The sequence below is a fragment of the Xiphophorus couchianus genome, chromosome 10, assembly GCF_001444195.1.
Source record: "Xiphophorus couchianus chromosome 10, X_couchianus-1.0, whole genome shotgun sequence".
NCBI classification, from domain to species: Eukaryota; Metazoa; Chordata; class Actinopteri; order Cyprinodontiformes; family Poeciliidae; genus Xiphophorus; species Xiphophorus couchianus.
Genome location: NC_040237.1, coordinates 3,145,260 through 3,159,188, shown reverse-complemented (window position 1 = coordinate 3,159,188; position 13,929 = coordinate 3,145,260). Strand labels below are relative to the sequence as shown.

Below are 13,929 nucleotides of genomic sequence, written 5' to 3'. Positions count from 1 at the left end.
AACACATGTAGAAGGTGCTGAAAATTGCTCGAAGTGATAATAGACAGCTAAATGTGAGCACCAAAGCTATGATAGGAAAGTCTCCAGCTCAAAATTGAGTTCATAAGATGAATGTTTTTGTGAAATATGAACTTAGAACCATAGTTGGAGACCCAACAATCTGGCACCCTACCCAGGGACATAAAGAGCTCTGTGAATTGCCCGATCTGTTTGTACTTCTCCACAGTGATGAATGGCCCCAAAAATTACAATTTAAAAAACAAAAATTTCTATCAGCATTTGTGTGCATGTAATTTCTGCTCCTTATTTACCCAGCATTAGTACTCTGATGTTCATGAAATTATGACAGCACTCCCATTTTTTTCCCGTGAGCCATGAATAATAGGGTGTCAATTGTTGGGGATTCATTCAACATATTCACCCATCCATCCATCCATCCATTTTCTGTTCACCCTTGTCCCTAATGGGGTCGGGAGGGTTGCTAGTGCCCATCTCCAGCTACGTTCCGGGCGAGAGGCGGGGTACACCCCGGACAGGTCGCCAGTCTGTCGCAGGGCAACACAGAGACATACAGGACAAACAACCATGCACACACACACTCACACCTAGGGAGAATTTAGAGAAACCAATTGACCTGACAGTCATGTTTTTGGACTGTGGGAGGAAGCCGGAGTACCCGGAGAGAACCCACGCATGCACAGGGAGAACATGCAAACTCCATGCAGAAAGACCCCGGCCGGGAATCGAACCCAGGACCTTCTTGCTGCAAGGCAACAGTGCTACCAACTGCGCCACTGTGCAGCCCCTCAACAACATATTCACATTAAAAATATTTTTTTGTTTTCTTCTGAAATTCAAACTGTTTTCTATTTAAGAGTATTGGCAGTATCAATACATTTAATGGGACTATTGTGTTTTCGAAGAGCCTCTTTTGTATCATAGAAGTATATTTTGCATTTACTCAACTCCCTTGTGAAATAGAGGAAATTCAGGTTGTTTTTCACTTTAAAGGCTCTGTAATATGATGAAATCTACCCTGTAAGAGTGTAAACAAAATCTTTTCTCAGTAGTTTTTCTCTCACCAGTAATAATATGTTACATTGTATCACAAATCATTGCTACCTTTTAGCCATTGCTGAACACACTGTTTTCTCATACTGTATGAAAATGTTGGCTTTGTTTCTTTTTGTTGCAGAACAAGTGGGGCAGGAGATTCTTGCCAACCTTCACACTGATCGTGAGAAGATTCAGAGAGCCAGAGAAAGGGTGAGTACCCACCTGCCACCTGCTCAAACTGGGTCCTCTCTTCCAACAAGTGCATGCAAAACCGTAAGCCGTGACAGCTGGTTAGCATCGCTGTCATACTTTTCCTTCTTTTGAGTTTGTCAAGTAAACACAAATTCTTGTATATACTTGTGTGCCTACTGAGTCAGCAGAATTGGGCTGCCAAAGCAAGTTGGGTGCCTATTTATGGATATCACTGCTTTCCAGTGTTGCGGATATTTTTAGTCTTGAATAACTACACACACCACGCAACATCTTATGAAGTGTGATCAGGTTGCCTGCATGCTTTCTGCGGGAATGTTGCCTTTTCTTTGAGATAGGTGGGCTTCACCATGTCCTCTTCTTTTTTTTCTCCAGTCCTCTTTTACCTTTCACCAGTCTTCTCCATTTTCATTCTCTCCATCTGACTTTTCCTCAGAGCGTCCCTTCTAATCCTTAGCTCTGCCCCCTCCTAACACGCAGCCTGCCAAACGCACAGGTAGGCAGACACAGAAAAGACCAAACACAGAAAGGGGGCGCGGCCCCGTTGGCCCACTCAACGCAGAATGCTTAAAGATCATAACATGGCAACGGGCCTCGCACAGACGATTTCAAAGAAAATCAAACATCTCCTTTCAAAACGCTCCATAGTGTCTACTGAGAGTACCTGCTCTCTTTCCTTTTCTCTCTCTCTCCTGCTCCCCTCTTCCCATGAGTCTCCTTTGCTTAAACTCTCCTCACCACATGTACACAAATTCACACACGGAAGTTTGAAGAGCAAAAGTTAAGTTAAAAAAAACAATATGTAAAGAGAAAAGGGTTGAAAGATTGGGCACTACATTGTTTTGCACTGAATATGAGATATGTTACCACAAATTAACCTTTTTTATATATATATATATACAAACAAGTTCCACATTACACAAACACACAAGAATGCACAGCTTCACATGTGAACTTTTGTTTTGACTTTTATGCTTCAAATAGAAGTCGGCTAAGTATTTATAAATTTTTTATTGCATGTGTTTTTTATGACTGTATTTTATGTTTATGTCTCCTTATAGTGACATTTGTAATATTTTAAATATTTTTATGTGTTCTGTATGGCACTTTGGTTCTTTTGGTAATTTAAAGTGCTTCATAAATAAAGCTGGATTTTATTAGATTGGAAATGTTTCACCATGGGATTATTTGAGCATGTAACGATCATCCTAGTTTATAGCAGGATTGGTGCTATGATATAAAGGAAGAAATGGACAAAGATATTTCTTTAATCCGTTTTATTAGTCCAAATTATTGCAAAGTATAAAAGTTAGGTGTTTTAGCCTTGATGAATTGAATGTCTGACTACTCTTCTTAACAGAGAAGATAGCACAAATTTAAAATATTCTCTTATTTGGCATGAAGCTGACTTTTAATCCAACTAGTCTACTGTTAGACAGTTTCATCGAGCTTTCAATGTATGTTTGGCCTCATTTTCTGTTTGGATCATCAGATTGTCTCCGAGTTTCAACTATGTGACCAAAGAGGCAGCCCTCAGATGAAAGATAATTGGTTAGAATAATCACAAACAGTCCATATCTGGTCTGTAGCCAAGACAGTACTAAAACAGTACTATCCATTGTAAAACCCCAAATCAACAGCAAGGGAGCTGAAACACATTTGGGTGTTCCAACAAGGCTTGATTTCAAACGAACCTCAAAGCCATTTTTATTAAAGTTTTTAAAAAATAGTGGGTAAAGCAGGCTATCCTTATGGATCAGGAAAGGTCCTGACCTCAAGTCCTTTGGAACATTTAAATAAAATGCCTAAAAGGAGTGACTGTGTCTGAAAAAAGAATCTGTTTAAGTTGATTCTTCCATTTCTGATAAGAAGTGTGGTCAAACATCCAACTTCACTTCAAATTTCCAAAATTACATTTGAACAGAGTAGCAAACAATTAAATATAATAACTCAACTTTAAATAAAAGTCATGCTTTTATAAAGTAATTAAAGTTTTTTATTGTGTAAGCCACCCTAATTTTCTTTTTCTAATTTATTTGAGCCTGAAAAAGTCCTAAGTTTAATCGCCTAAAACATGTTATGATGCTATGCTAGAGATCAGTAAATTAATGTTGATATTTAAGGCAATTTTCTTAAATATTTCATAATTGCTACCTTTCTCTATGTGGTTAGCTCCCTCAAATTAAGACTGGATATGTTTTTGAGCTGTGCTGGGGAAAACTAAAAGTTGAAACGGCTTCGGTTCTTTCACTCCATATATAGGCAAACGCAGTTAATTTTAGAAACTCGACTGAACACAATTTTCAGTTGGTTCCCATTTCAGGTTAAGGAAGGAGGAAAATGAGATGGAGGGGCGGTATAAAGAGAGAAGTGTATTTTGGGAAAAAGTATGAAGTATCTGGGGGACACATCTATGGGTAGAGGCAGACATCAGGCAAACTGCTGGACTTGTTGTCTTTGCCAGAGGGCCCAAACCCAAGGTCCCCCACCTCCTACCCTGCATCACATGTATCCTTGGCTCTGGCAACCTGCATCGCATCAGTCCAGGCTGCCAGAGGGTAAGAAGGAAAGATGGAAGAAGATGAAGAAAGTAGCAGCGAAGGAATGGAGGGAAGAGTGCATGAATATCAGAGTAGAAGAGAAAACGGCAACAAGCACGCTGCTGGATGCATTGTATGAAAAGGGGGCAAATGGAAGAAGATGTAAAACGGAAGATTAAAAACAAAATGGAGCAAACTAATGAAAACATACTGTGTGGGAGAGAATTCATCGGAGTTATGAATTCTCCAGAAAGATGGAGATAAATGACTCCCTGCTAAGTAGAGAGAAAATTCTCCGCAATGAGGATTCCCCGTTCTCCCCATCATCCTCTGGAAACACAACTACAGGTAGATGTTAGTGGCAGCTCACTCAGTGCCGTGTCAGCTTATTTTTTCTTTCACACCATGTTGGCAACATCTCTGCCAAATCATTTTACTGTTGAAGTCCCTAAATCTGATAATAGAGTGGAATGAAAACATTCCTGTGACCCCTGAGGGGAAAAAAAGGCTGAGAGAAAGAAAAGAGAGAAAATACATCAAGAAAAGGGAAATATCCAAGGCAATTAGTCCTGAATAGCCATGATCATTATTTCAAGGGTAGCTTCAAGGACTCCTTATGCTTGCTATGTACGTCAAAAGCAAATGTGCCTCTTATTCTTTCTTTCTACACTATTCTGATGTTAGCTCTGCAGCAAGATGAGCAGAAGGCCATTTGAGCAACTGCTGTTGACTACATGATTAAAGCCAGGGAAGATTTCCGTTCACATTGGTAACAATTTATAGACTATGAAATAAAAAAAAAGGAAAGGCCAAGATGGTTTTTACACTCAGTCATGCCTTTCCTGTTTGGGATAAATTGGCTGAGTGTTTGCTCAGTAGGTGGTTTTGTCGTTGGTTGTTCCTATACAACCAAACAACTTTAAGGTAAAATAGAAAGCTCCCTTTCTGGAATCTTTGTGTACAAAATAATAGTCGTCCAAAAGAACTAACCAGAACAGTAACTGTTTCTAATAGAAATTACTTTTCGTCTTTGCAAGTAATTTAATAGCAGATGTTGTAAAGTAATGGAAAAACCAACTGACCGAGCAGTCATGGTTCTGTAGAAGTAAATCATTATTTGTTCATAATAAAAGCAGTATGAAGTTTAATTGGTGAGGTAATTCATTCTGTGGATACAGGTGGATCTGATTTAATCTTATTGCTTGTTGTAATGCTTTCCTGAGTAAAGTTGGTCATTCCAGACATTGTTTAGATCTGAAAACAGTCTAAAAAACATTTTAATATTATAACCTCTTCTGGGAAAATATTATACAACACAGTCTCCAGTAAAGACAAAGCAAACCTGCAACCTACTGTTATTGCCTCTACAAAACTACTGCATTGTGTTTAACCTGTAGCACTAATGTGATTACCAACTAAACAGCAGCAGATTTAATGCAGTGTTGTGGAGATTTTGAAGTTATTTCTTACAAAAGTTTAAAAAAAACAAGTGACATTTTGAATTAATATTCTCCGTCGGTCTGAAAATGAAAAAAGCAGTGCAAAAAAACATTGGCATCTTCTTATTTTTAATATACATTTAATCTAGAGAAAATGTAAGTTTCTTAATATTATGTCTTGTATTCTTTCAATAATAAGAAATGGATTCATAGGTAATTAATGATTTTGATGATTGTACCAAAGTGGATTACTGGACAGAAACTAAAATCTATTTTGCACGGTCTCTGTCTTCCCAGTTGAGAGAAACGGACGCCAACCTGGGGAAGAGTTCTCGCATCCTGACCGGCATGCTGAGAAGGTAAGAAGCAGGTAGGGACACTGTTTCTGCACCTTTCTCTGTGCATTGTGCTTTAACAGTGTTGTGAGCTGTGAATGAATGAATGAATAAAACATCTTTTCTTCTAACATCATACAAAGCATAGCAAATAACATGATCACAATCAGTCAGCTGTGAGAAAAATTGGTTATTTCCTTTTTTCCTGTTAAAGTTAAGATGGGTCTCTATTTTTTTGTTCTTGTTTGTAAATCATTCAGATGATTCAGAGCCCTGACTGTGAGTGAACGACACTTAAAAATATGAGGTTGGATGGAATATCACTGTATTTATGGCATAGAGTCTTGGTTCGACTGTACATAAGAACATCCCAGTACCAACACGTCTGAAAACAAGTTCACACTGCACACGTCTTTTCTTCTTTCTTTGTTTTCCTCAAATCCAACTTCCACTCTTTGTTTCTATTGCTTTCTGCTTCATGCACAAAGCAACCCCCAACAAACGGCACAAGTCCAAGCATTCAGATGCAGACATATCAATCGGCCTTGCATTATCTTGTGCCCACCCCTCCTTTTGCGAATGCGCATGGAGACACACGCGAACGCACTTAATACCTTGTCACATCTCCATTTCATAAAGTGCTGGTGGTGCTTAGCTCTGAACCGTGACGCCACAGTTTTGTTTCTTGCTCTCTGTTGTTTTTTTCTTCTTCTCCTCCTTTTTATTCTCTCTGCTCCTTGCTCGTTGTGGATTTTGATTAAGAGTAATATGTAAATGACACCGACTAAATGTAAAATCCCTGGGCAGGAAGGAAGTGCCAATTGAAATAGATGCTTCAGTGCCCATAGACAATTTGCTGGGCGGCTCACGGGGCGACCAACATAAAGTAGGGAGAGGAAGGCCTGAGCAGGGCTGTGACGCCGACTGTAACCGATATTTCTGCATATGTCTCCATTTTGTCAACTCTGATTATGTGAAGAGGAGTGGGTGGAGAAAGGGGGTCAGCTCGCCTGGCTTGTCACCCAAAGCTGTCCAGAAATCATTCATCATTCCCTCCTCCTCTTCCACCTCCCCTCCACCCCCTTTGGAGCTGAAGTGAATAACACGCACTTATTTCAATATTATCATATTAATGTTAAAGTTCAGCTGTCACCTAATGGGAAGACTTAATCAGACGTAGCATTTTAAGAGGCACACCGCCGCTCCCCCTCCTCCTCTTGATGTGCCTCAGCTCCTCTGGTTAGTGCCCTGCTGAAATCAGGATTTATGAGGGCTCTCCAGACTCAGGCTCTGACTGCAAACCCCTCTGACTACTTCCTGCCATTTTTTTTTCTTTTTTGCATTTTATCATCGTCTACGTAAAAGGTTGAGTTTTTATTGTAAACCTAACGTCTAAAGTCATTTAAAACCAGAGAGGCAGAACTGAGAGCAAAAATTATGTTCAGGATGCTTGAATGATTTCTCTCTACTCCCTCCACCCCCCACCACCCCTGTTAGTGAAATGTTCCCAGTTTTTTGATTAATCGTACATTCGTGTTTGATGTCACTTGCTTTGTCATTGCGCATGAATTGGAAAGGCAACAAAAGAAGTGGAGTTTACAAAAGACTTTTAAAAATAGGTAAGATTTTCCACTGATACAAGCCAGAGGTGATTTCAAATATTTGTGTCCCTTTTTTGAAGCCGCTAAGTTTCGACTCAAGAGGATTTAACATTTACTTTCTAATGCAACTTCACATTTTTCTGCATCAAACTGAATGGAAAAAGTAAAACAAATGCAATGGAGATAATGTATTGTAAAAGGTTGGTAATTTTGGCTCTCATCAAGGCCACAGTGAAATAAGTGGAGTTTGTCTGATTGTGATTCACAGGATATAAAAGATTTTCCCCCTTTTTTGCTGATGTAGTGCACTATAACTAGCAGCTGTTCAAACTGTCCTTTAGGTCTTATGACTGTCACCCCTGCTGAGAAACAATTATTCACTCATTAAGCCGGCTGCCTTGGTTCAAGAAAGCCAATTAACTTTAAGACTCTGTGAATATCACTTATTGTAAGGAACATTCAGAAACATGTTTGCCTCTAAAAAGCTGTTGTTTTGTTCGAAAATAAAATGTTACAACTTTCAAACTGGGAAAAATCCTCTCTGCCAGTGAGGGTAATTGGTATAAAACACTGGGTATGGTTCTGTTAATTGGCTGTGTGGAATAAGGCCTGCAAATATAGACGCCGCTTATATTGTCTCCTCATACTGATTTGGTTACTTCTTAACAAAATCCAAGGTTTTTGTAACGTTAAAAAAGTTGACCTTGTGAAATTATTAATGCCGTTAATGCAAAATACATTGTAAAATTCAAGTGAAAACTACCAATCTACAAGAAAATATGTATGTATATAAATGTTGTTGTAGCTTAATTGCATCATTGCGCACATCCCTAGAATATTTTTGACACATTTTAATTTATTTTAATATGTATTTTGAGTTCACACCTGCCATTCACCACAGTGAGTCTGACTGACCTGAAATCAGCTGTTCTTCTAGGACCAGAACATTTTTTCAAGTGTAAGGTTACAAATGATCCAAAAGTATTTGTTCGGACAAAGGTATCCGTTAGGAGAAGGCTACAATGTCTTGCAAACATATTTTCAATCACTTGAAATTTTGCATTTTTCATATTATAGTTTTGACAGTGTCGTTTTTTTATTTTACAAATAAAAACTGGAAAATTGTGACGTGTATTTTTATTAAGCCCTCCTGAGTCAGTACTTTGTAGACCTGCCTTTCTTTTTGTCTCAACCAGCTTTGCACATTTGAAATTTCTGCAGACTTTCTTTGCAAAATAGCTCAAGCTGAGTCACTGTATGTGACCATATATATTTAACCACAAACGCTCAACTTTAGGACTTAAGACATTGACTGGGTCATTCCAATGAACAAAAATGTTCTGATCTAAACCATGTACTCTCAACTCTGGCTGTATGCTAAAGACATTTTTCTACTCAGAGGGTGCTGCTTGTTCTCAGTTGTTCTGAGACCTTCACAGAACAACTGTAGTTATAATGAGATTAAATCACACAGAGGTGGACTCTAGATTATTTAGGAGGTAATTGATTGGTTTTTGGTTTGTTTAGAAACCAAAAACCACTGCCCATTTACCCCGAGTTAGGGTAAATAAGCTAAATATATATGCACTTTGAATCATTCAGATTTTTATTTTTAAAAACATCAAATCATATATCATGTTTTTCTTCCGCTTCACACTTTTGGCAAGAAAACATTGAGACCTGGTTAAAGTCTTAGAAAAAAAAAAAACTTTGAGTGGGTCCATTGTTTTGGATGAAAACAAACTTGAACTAGAAAGTTGAAGATGAGGAGGGATTTTCTGTTTCTGTGTCAGCATGACAGGAGCTCTAAGCTGGCTGTCTGCTGTTCCTGATTAAAAGGCCATAGCCCCGACTAAGGCCTCTCTTGTTTCTGTGACATGTTGACACCAAGGCGTTCATAAATACAAGATGATTCTCTGACAAGAGTAAAATCCTTCCAGCTGATTTTCTGAACTCCTCCAGCATTTCACCCACCCATGGTCAGAACATTTGGGGTATGGGATGCAGCTCCACACCCAGTTAGGACCACTGGGGCTCCTGGCAGCTTCACGGAAGCAGGACGGAGGGGGGGGGTGATGGTTACAGTGAAGGGCAATGAAGCAGCAAGAGCAGGATGAGGGGGGAGAGGATGTATATTTTGAAGCTGAGGGGTTGTCTGCTCTCACTGGCAGCTGATCCCACATGCAGGTGGTCGACTCAGTCGCCAGGCAGATCAAAAAGTCAAGGCCCCGGGTGGACCTGCCTTTGAAATGGGAATGGGGTCTAGATATCAGACAGAAAACATAAGCAAGCTCACAGCCACAGAACAGCTCCATATTCATGGCTGGGACTGGCAGTAGCGACGGACGGGCAGGCAGGATGGACAGAACTTGGGCTCATTCTGTGCACTGATGAAGAGATCAGCCCATAGGATGATGCGAGGATGATGCTTACATGCCAATAGTGCTGCCCAGTTACCAAACCATGAACTTACTTTCTTCAGCTTCATTTTCATGTGGCCATTATTTGCTCTTTGGTTTTACATACTAGATCAGTGGTAAAAATTCAGCAAAAACATGGAACTAACTGAATATAAACAAGTCACAGAAAAACATCTAAAGAGGAGAGAAGTTCAAATTACCATGTATCATGTATCACAGATTTTATTTTATCAGCTAGGATTTTCACAAGTCATTTTTCCAAATCCAGTAAAGTCCCAAGTGTTTTGCCCCAAGTCAAATCAAGTTTCAAATCTCTAATGACTCAAATTAACAGTCTCTCATTAACTACACACAATCTAGCTGCCTATAAGACTGAATTTCTCTAATCTAATAATATATTGTTTTATCATAATTTAACACATACAGTCATTTATTTAAGCACATTAATCAAGTAAACGAGCTCTTATGAACTCTACTTTTGATAGTAAAGGGGTGAAATATTCCCACAAATAGCAAAAATCTACAAATACTTGAGATCCACTCACTTATAGTTGCCCAATTTATACCTTTAAATCCTAAATGGAGAATCAGCGATCCAGCCAAAATCCAGTTGTTATGGATGAATGGGGAAATATATTTACTCACAGGACATTTAAAGAACTGTGTACAATTAAAATAAGCAAAAGTATCCAGCCGGAGATTTTAAATTTAGGACACAAAGGGTTAATTGTTCAAACACCAAATATGCCTTAATATGCTTTAGTGGAAGTCATCTCATCATAATATTATTTCAGGAGCTAACAACTAGTCTACCCACCACAGTCACCCCTAAGATGGCTCTTTAAATCTCTTGTTTAGATTGATTACAACCGCAGCCAAATACTCACATATTGTGTTGAAGTACTAAGTTATTCAGTGTCTTTTATGTAAGGTTTGTTTGGCCTATTTTGCATTTTTTTTGTGCATTACACCTGAACACATCATGGCAGCCATTTTTTTTTTGTCCCAAGTGTAGCAGATCATTCCTAGTGGATCTTCCTCTCTCTGATCTGCTGTCTGTGTGGCTGCCACAATAATTCCACATACTAAATGTGAACATGTTCGTTTTGCTTTGCAATTTGTTCATCCTGGCATCCTTTTCCATCACACGCACACACCTTTTCCTGCTCCTCTTCACTTTTGGTTTATTCCTTTGGGTCAGTCCCACCTCTGCCCTTTCCCCTGTTCCCATCTCAGGAGACATCCTATTCGTGTTTGAGTTTTTAATGTCCAGTCTGCTTTTATTTTGGCAAAGAAACACAGTATCAAAGTTTGAAGCATGTGTACTCCCTTGGCACTGCTTAGGTTAACTTTATAGTACATATCAAGGTGACCGCAGCTGTTGTCTGATATGCTTAGAGAAACAAGGATAGGATGCTATTTTAGCTGTTAGAAGTGATTTTATTGTTGTTTTTTGGTGATCTGATGACTTGAAATTTTTTAAGGGTTTGATCATTATTCTTGCATAGCTGTTTGTGTTTTCTTTTCTAGTACTTTGCTGTATTTTTTGCTGGTATAGTAATAGAGATTTATAGTTTTTGATAGTAATGGAGTACAGGTGCAGTGCTATATATTCAATATGATTGAGAAGTGACTTTTTGCAGCAATTTAATTTAAAAACTGACTTGTTGTAGTTTGTAGTTGGTCACAGAATGATATATATTAAGCATCTTTCTGTTCATTTTTATTAAAATAGCTTACAGTTAATGAAAACTTAAAATTCAGCATCTCAGAAAATTATATTGCATATGACCAGTTTAAAAAAAGGGATTTTTAATCCAAGCTATAGTCTACATAATCATGCGGAAGACTGCTGACATGACAGTTGTCAAGTAGTCTCCATGCGGCTGAGCCACTAGCAACTGACTATTCAGAGCAATAGTATTTAGCTGCAGACTGTTAACACCACTTCATTAGTAAGACTCAAAATCACCCTAGGGCTCCACAGTCTGAAACCCATTCTGGTTTGTAAATACCAGTAACCTATGCACACTTCTAAACTGTGTACAGGCTGAGAAACAATAAATAATTTGACAACTTATTAATGTAATTTGTCATAAAAGTGTGGGTCAAGAGTAGAGTAAACGTTAGGTTTAGGTTTAGTTTACATATTGGAGCATGAAAGTAAAGTATTTTTGAACTCCAAAAGAGCCGACAGTGGTGCCTACAGCTGTATACTTCTCAACCGGATTATGTATCCAAGTGTTGTATCAATGGAAAAATTAGTGGAAGGAAAAGTGTAGGGGAAAAAAGGTGAACAAGCAGCAGGGATAACCACAGCCTTGAGAAAAATGTGAACCAAAAATAATTCAAACATAGTTTTTACCCCTATATTGTAAGTCATGGCCTTTGAAATCACATTTGTTTTTGTTGAGGTAACATTGTGTTTATGATAAATCTTCACACTTTTTTGCAAAATAAAAACAGCCTAATTTATGTAAAAGGACTTACAAACAAAGACACATTTTTCAGCTTTTTAAATATCCTTCATATTTAAATATTCTTTATTGATGGGTCTAACTTAATTTTCAAAAATTTCTCAAAGGAATGTGGTTGAATGCAAATATAAACTGTGTGGCCTCTTTCTAAAGGCATCAAATAAAAACAAAAACAAACCAATAAATTTGATTTATTTTGAAATACCTGTTTAGGTTTTAAATGTCAGATAAGTGTGCAGTCTGCAGATAGACGATACTTTTTATTATTCCTCTGTGTCTGTGGCCACAGGCTGCTGCTGGGACAATGACAGGGTGCGCCTCAGCCTCATTACTCACTGCTCCAGAGTCAAACAAGCACCGCTGCTTACTGTTTCTCTTTCTCACTCTCCTTCCCGCTCCATCGCTGTCTTTTTCTCTCTTTCTACACCTCGCCCATTAGAGAGTGCTGATGGGACGTTTTTTGCAGGAAGAAAAAGATGCACACAAGCCTGAGCTGTAGAGTAAGGGGTTGTTGACAAGGGCAAAGACGTGTTGTTGTTTTATATAAGGCATGCATTAGTCTGTTGAGGCTTGAATTGCTTCACTGACTAGCAAAGCCCCCTTTTTCCCTGAATTTATAGTGGGCATCCTTTTTTCTTCCAAGGTTAGTTCCAAGTGAGTGCAATGAAATATTGCTTCAAAATTCATCTTTGTAAAAAATTTCAGGATTTAATATAGGCAGCAAACTCTAAATACAGTACAAAATATTTGCTTTACCCCTTCTAAGGCAATTTGCATTTCAAGTTAAAGCAAAGCAAGCAGAAACTTTGGGCATATTTTGAGTTAGACTCTTTTATTGGTACAAGTATCTCTCGGCTTGTCCAGGAACTCGTCTTCAAAGCTAAATCTCAGTATTTCAACAACAACAACAACAACAAAACAGACTTTGTGCCATCACTTCTCCAATTGCTCAGGGGTCATCTTGTTCCGACATAGAGGTGATGCTTCGTTGGACCTCACTAACACCGTCCGAACCGATGGAGTTCTATATTTTTCCCTCCACACTCCTTTAACCCTGACAGACTGTCGTTCTGACGAGATGACTGGAGATCAGTGGCGCTCTCATCCCTTGAAGTGGCTCCAGGTGTCACTCCAAGGGTACCCGCCCTTTTTGATCTGCCGTCAAGCTCCTGTCGGGCCACGGCACCCTCTGATTTCCCCGTCAGAAGGGAAAGAGGTTTTCCTGTCCAAAAGTTCCACCTCTTACTTTTGAGTGATGGGAAGGGTGAGGAATTGGCAGATGTGGAGCACATCGTCCCCATAATCATTTGTGGAGCTGGGCTTCTTTCCAGTTGTAGATATTGCCTAGTTCGAGTTTAGCAGCTATAGGGAATCCTCTTGACACCTCCACCACCCATGGGAGCATTGTATAGGAATGATCCTGATTTGATGTCCCAAGCCCTGACAGTTCGCAGAACAGAAGAAAGCAAAATAAACATCAGATGAAACCAAAACATCCTCAATGATCATGCTGTGGGCCTTGTCTTGAGAACAAAAAGCATCCTCTCAGACATCTTCAGATGCTGTCCAAAGGAGGTCCCTGTTATTACTGAGGTGCTGCACAAACAAAGAGGGGAAGATAAAACAAAATGGAGGAATAGAAGTGTATATCTTCTCAGCGAACATAGATGCTGGTTTCCTTCCTGCCTTTTGTTTTATTATATCCCTTATGTTATCCCCTCCTACTGTGAGCTTCTGTAGAAATTACAGGTGAGCTCTCAGTCTGTGGCAGGCCCAGCCTTTCGTCTAGAGGGGAAAAGATAGTGGGTAGGAGTGGGGTTGTGGGTGGAGGGGCTGAGAAGGAGAGGAAGA

General features: G+C 39.1%; 1 protein-coding gene across 2 annotated transcripts in view; it reads left to right on the top strand.

Moving 5' to 3' along the window:
* vti1a (vesicle transport through interaction with t-SNAREs 1A) overlaps positions 1–13,929 on the top strand; it is a 133,302-nt gene that overhangs the window by 82,073 nt on the left and 37,300 nt on the right. The window contains exons 6-7 of one of the 2 annotated variants that reach the window (XM_028029748.1): positions 1,196–1,266; positions 5,543–5,604. In XM_028029748.1, coding sequence (XP_027885549.1) covers positions 1,196–1,266; positions 5,543–5,604 — 133 coding nt within the window. Of the gene's footprint in view, positions 1–1,195; positions 1,267–5,542; positions 5,616–13,929 lie in introns of both variants that reach the window. The other variant, XM_028029749.1, reaches the window with a different exon arrangement.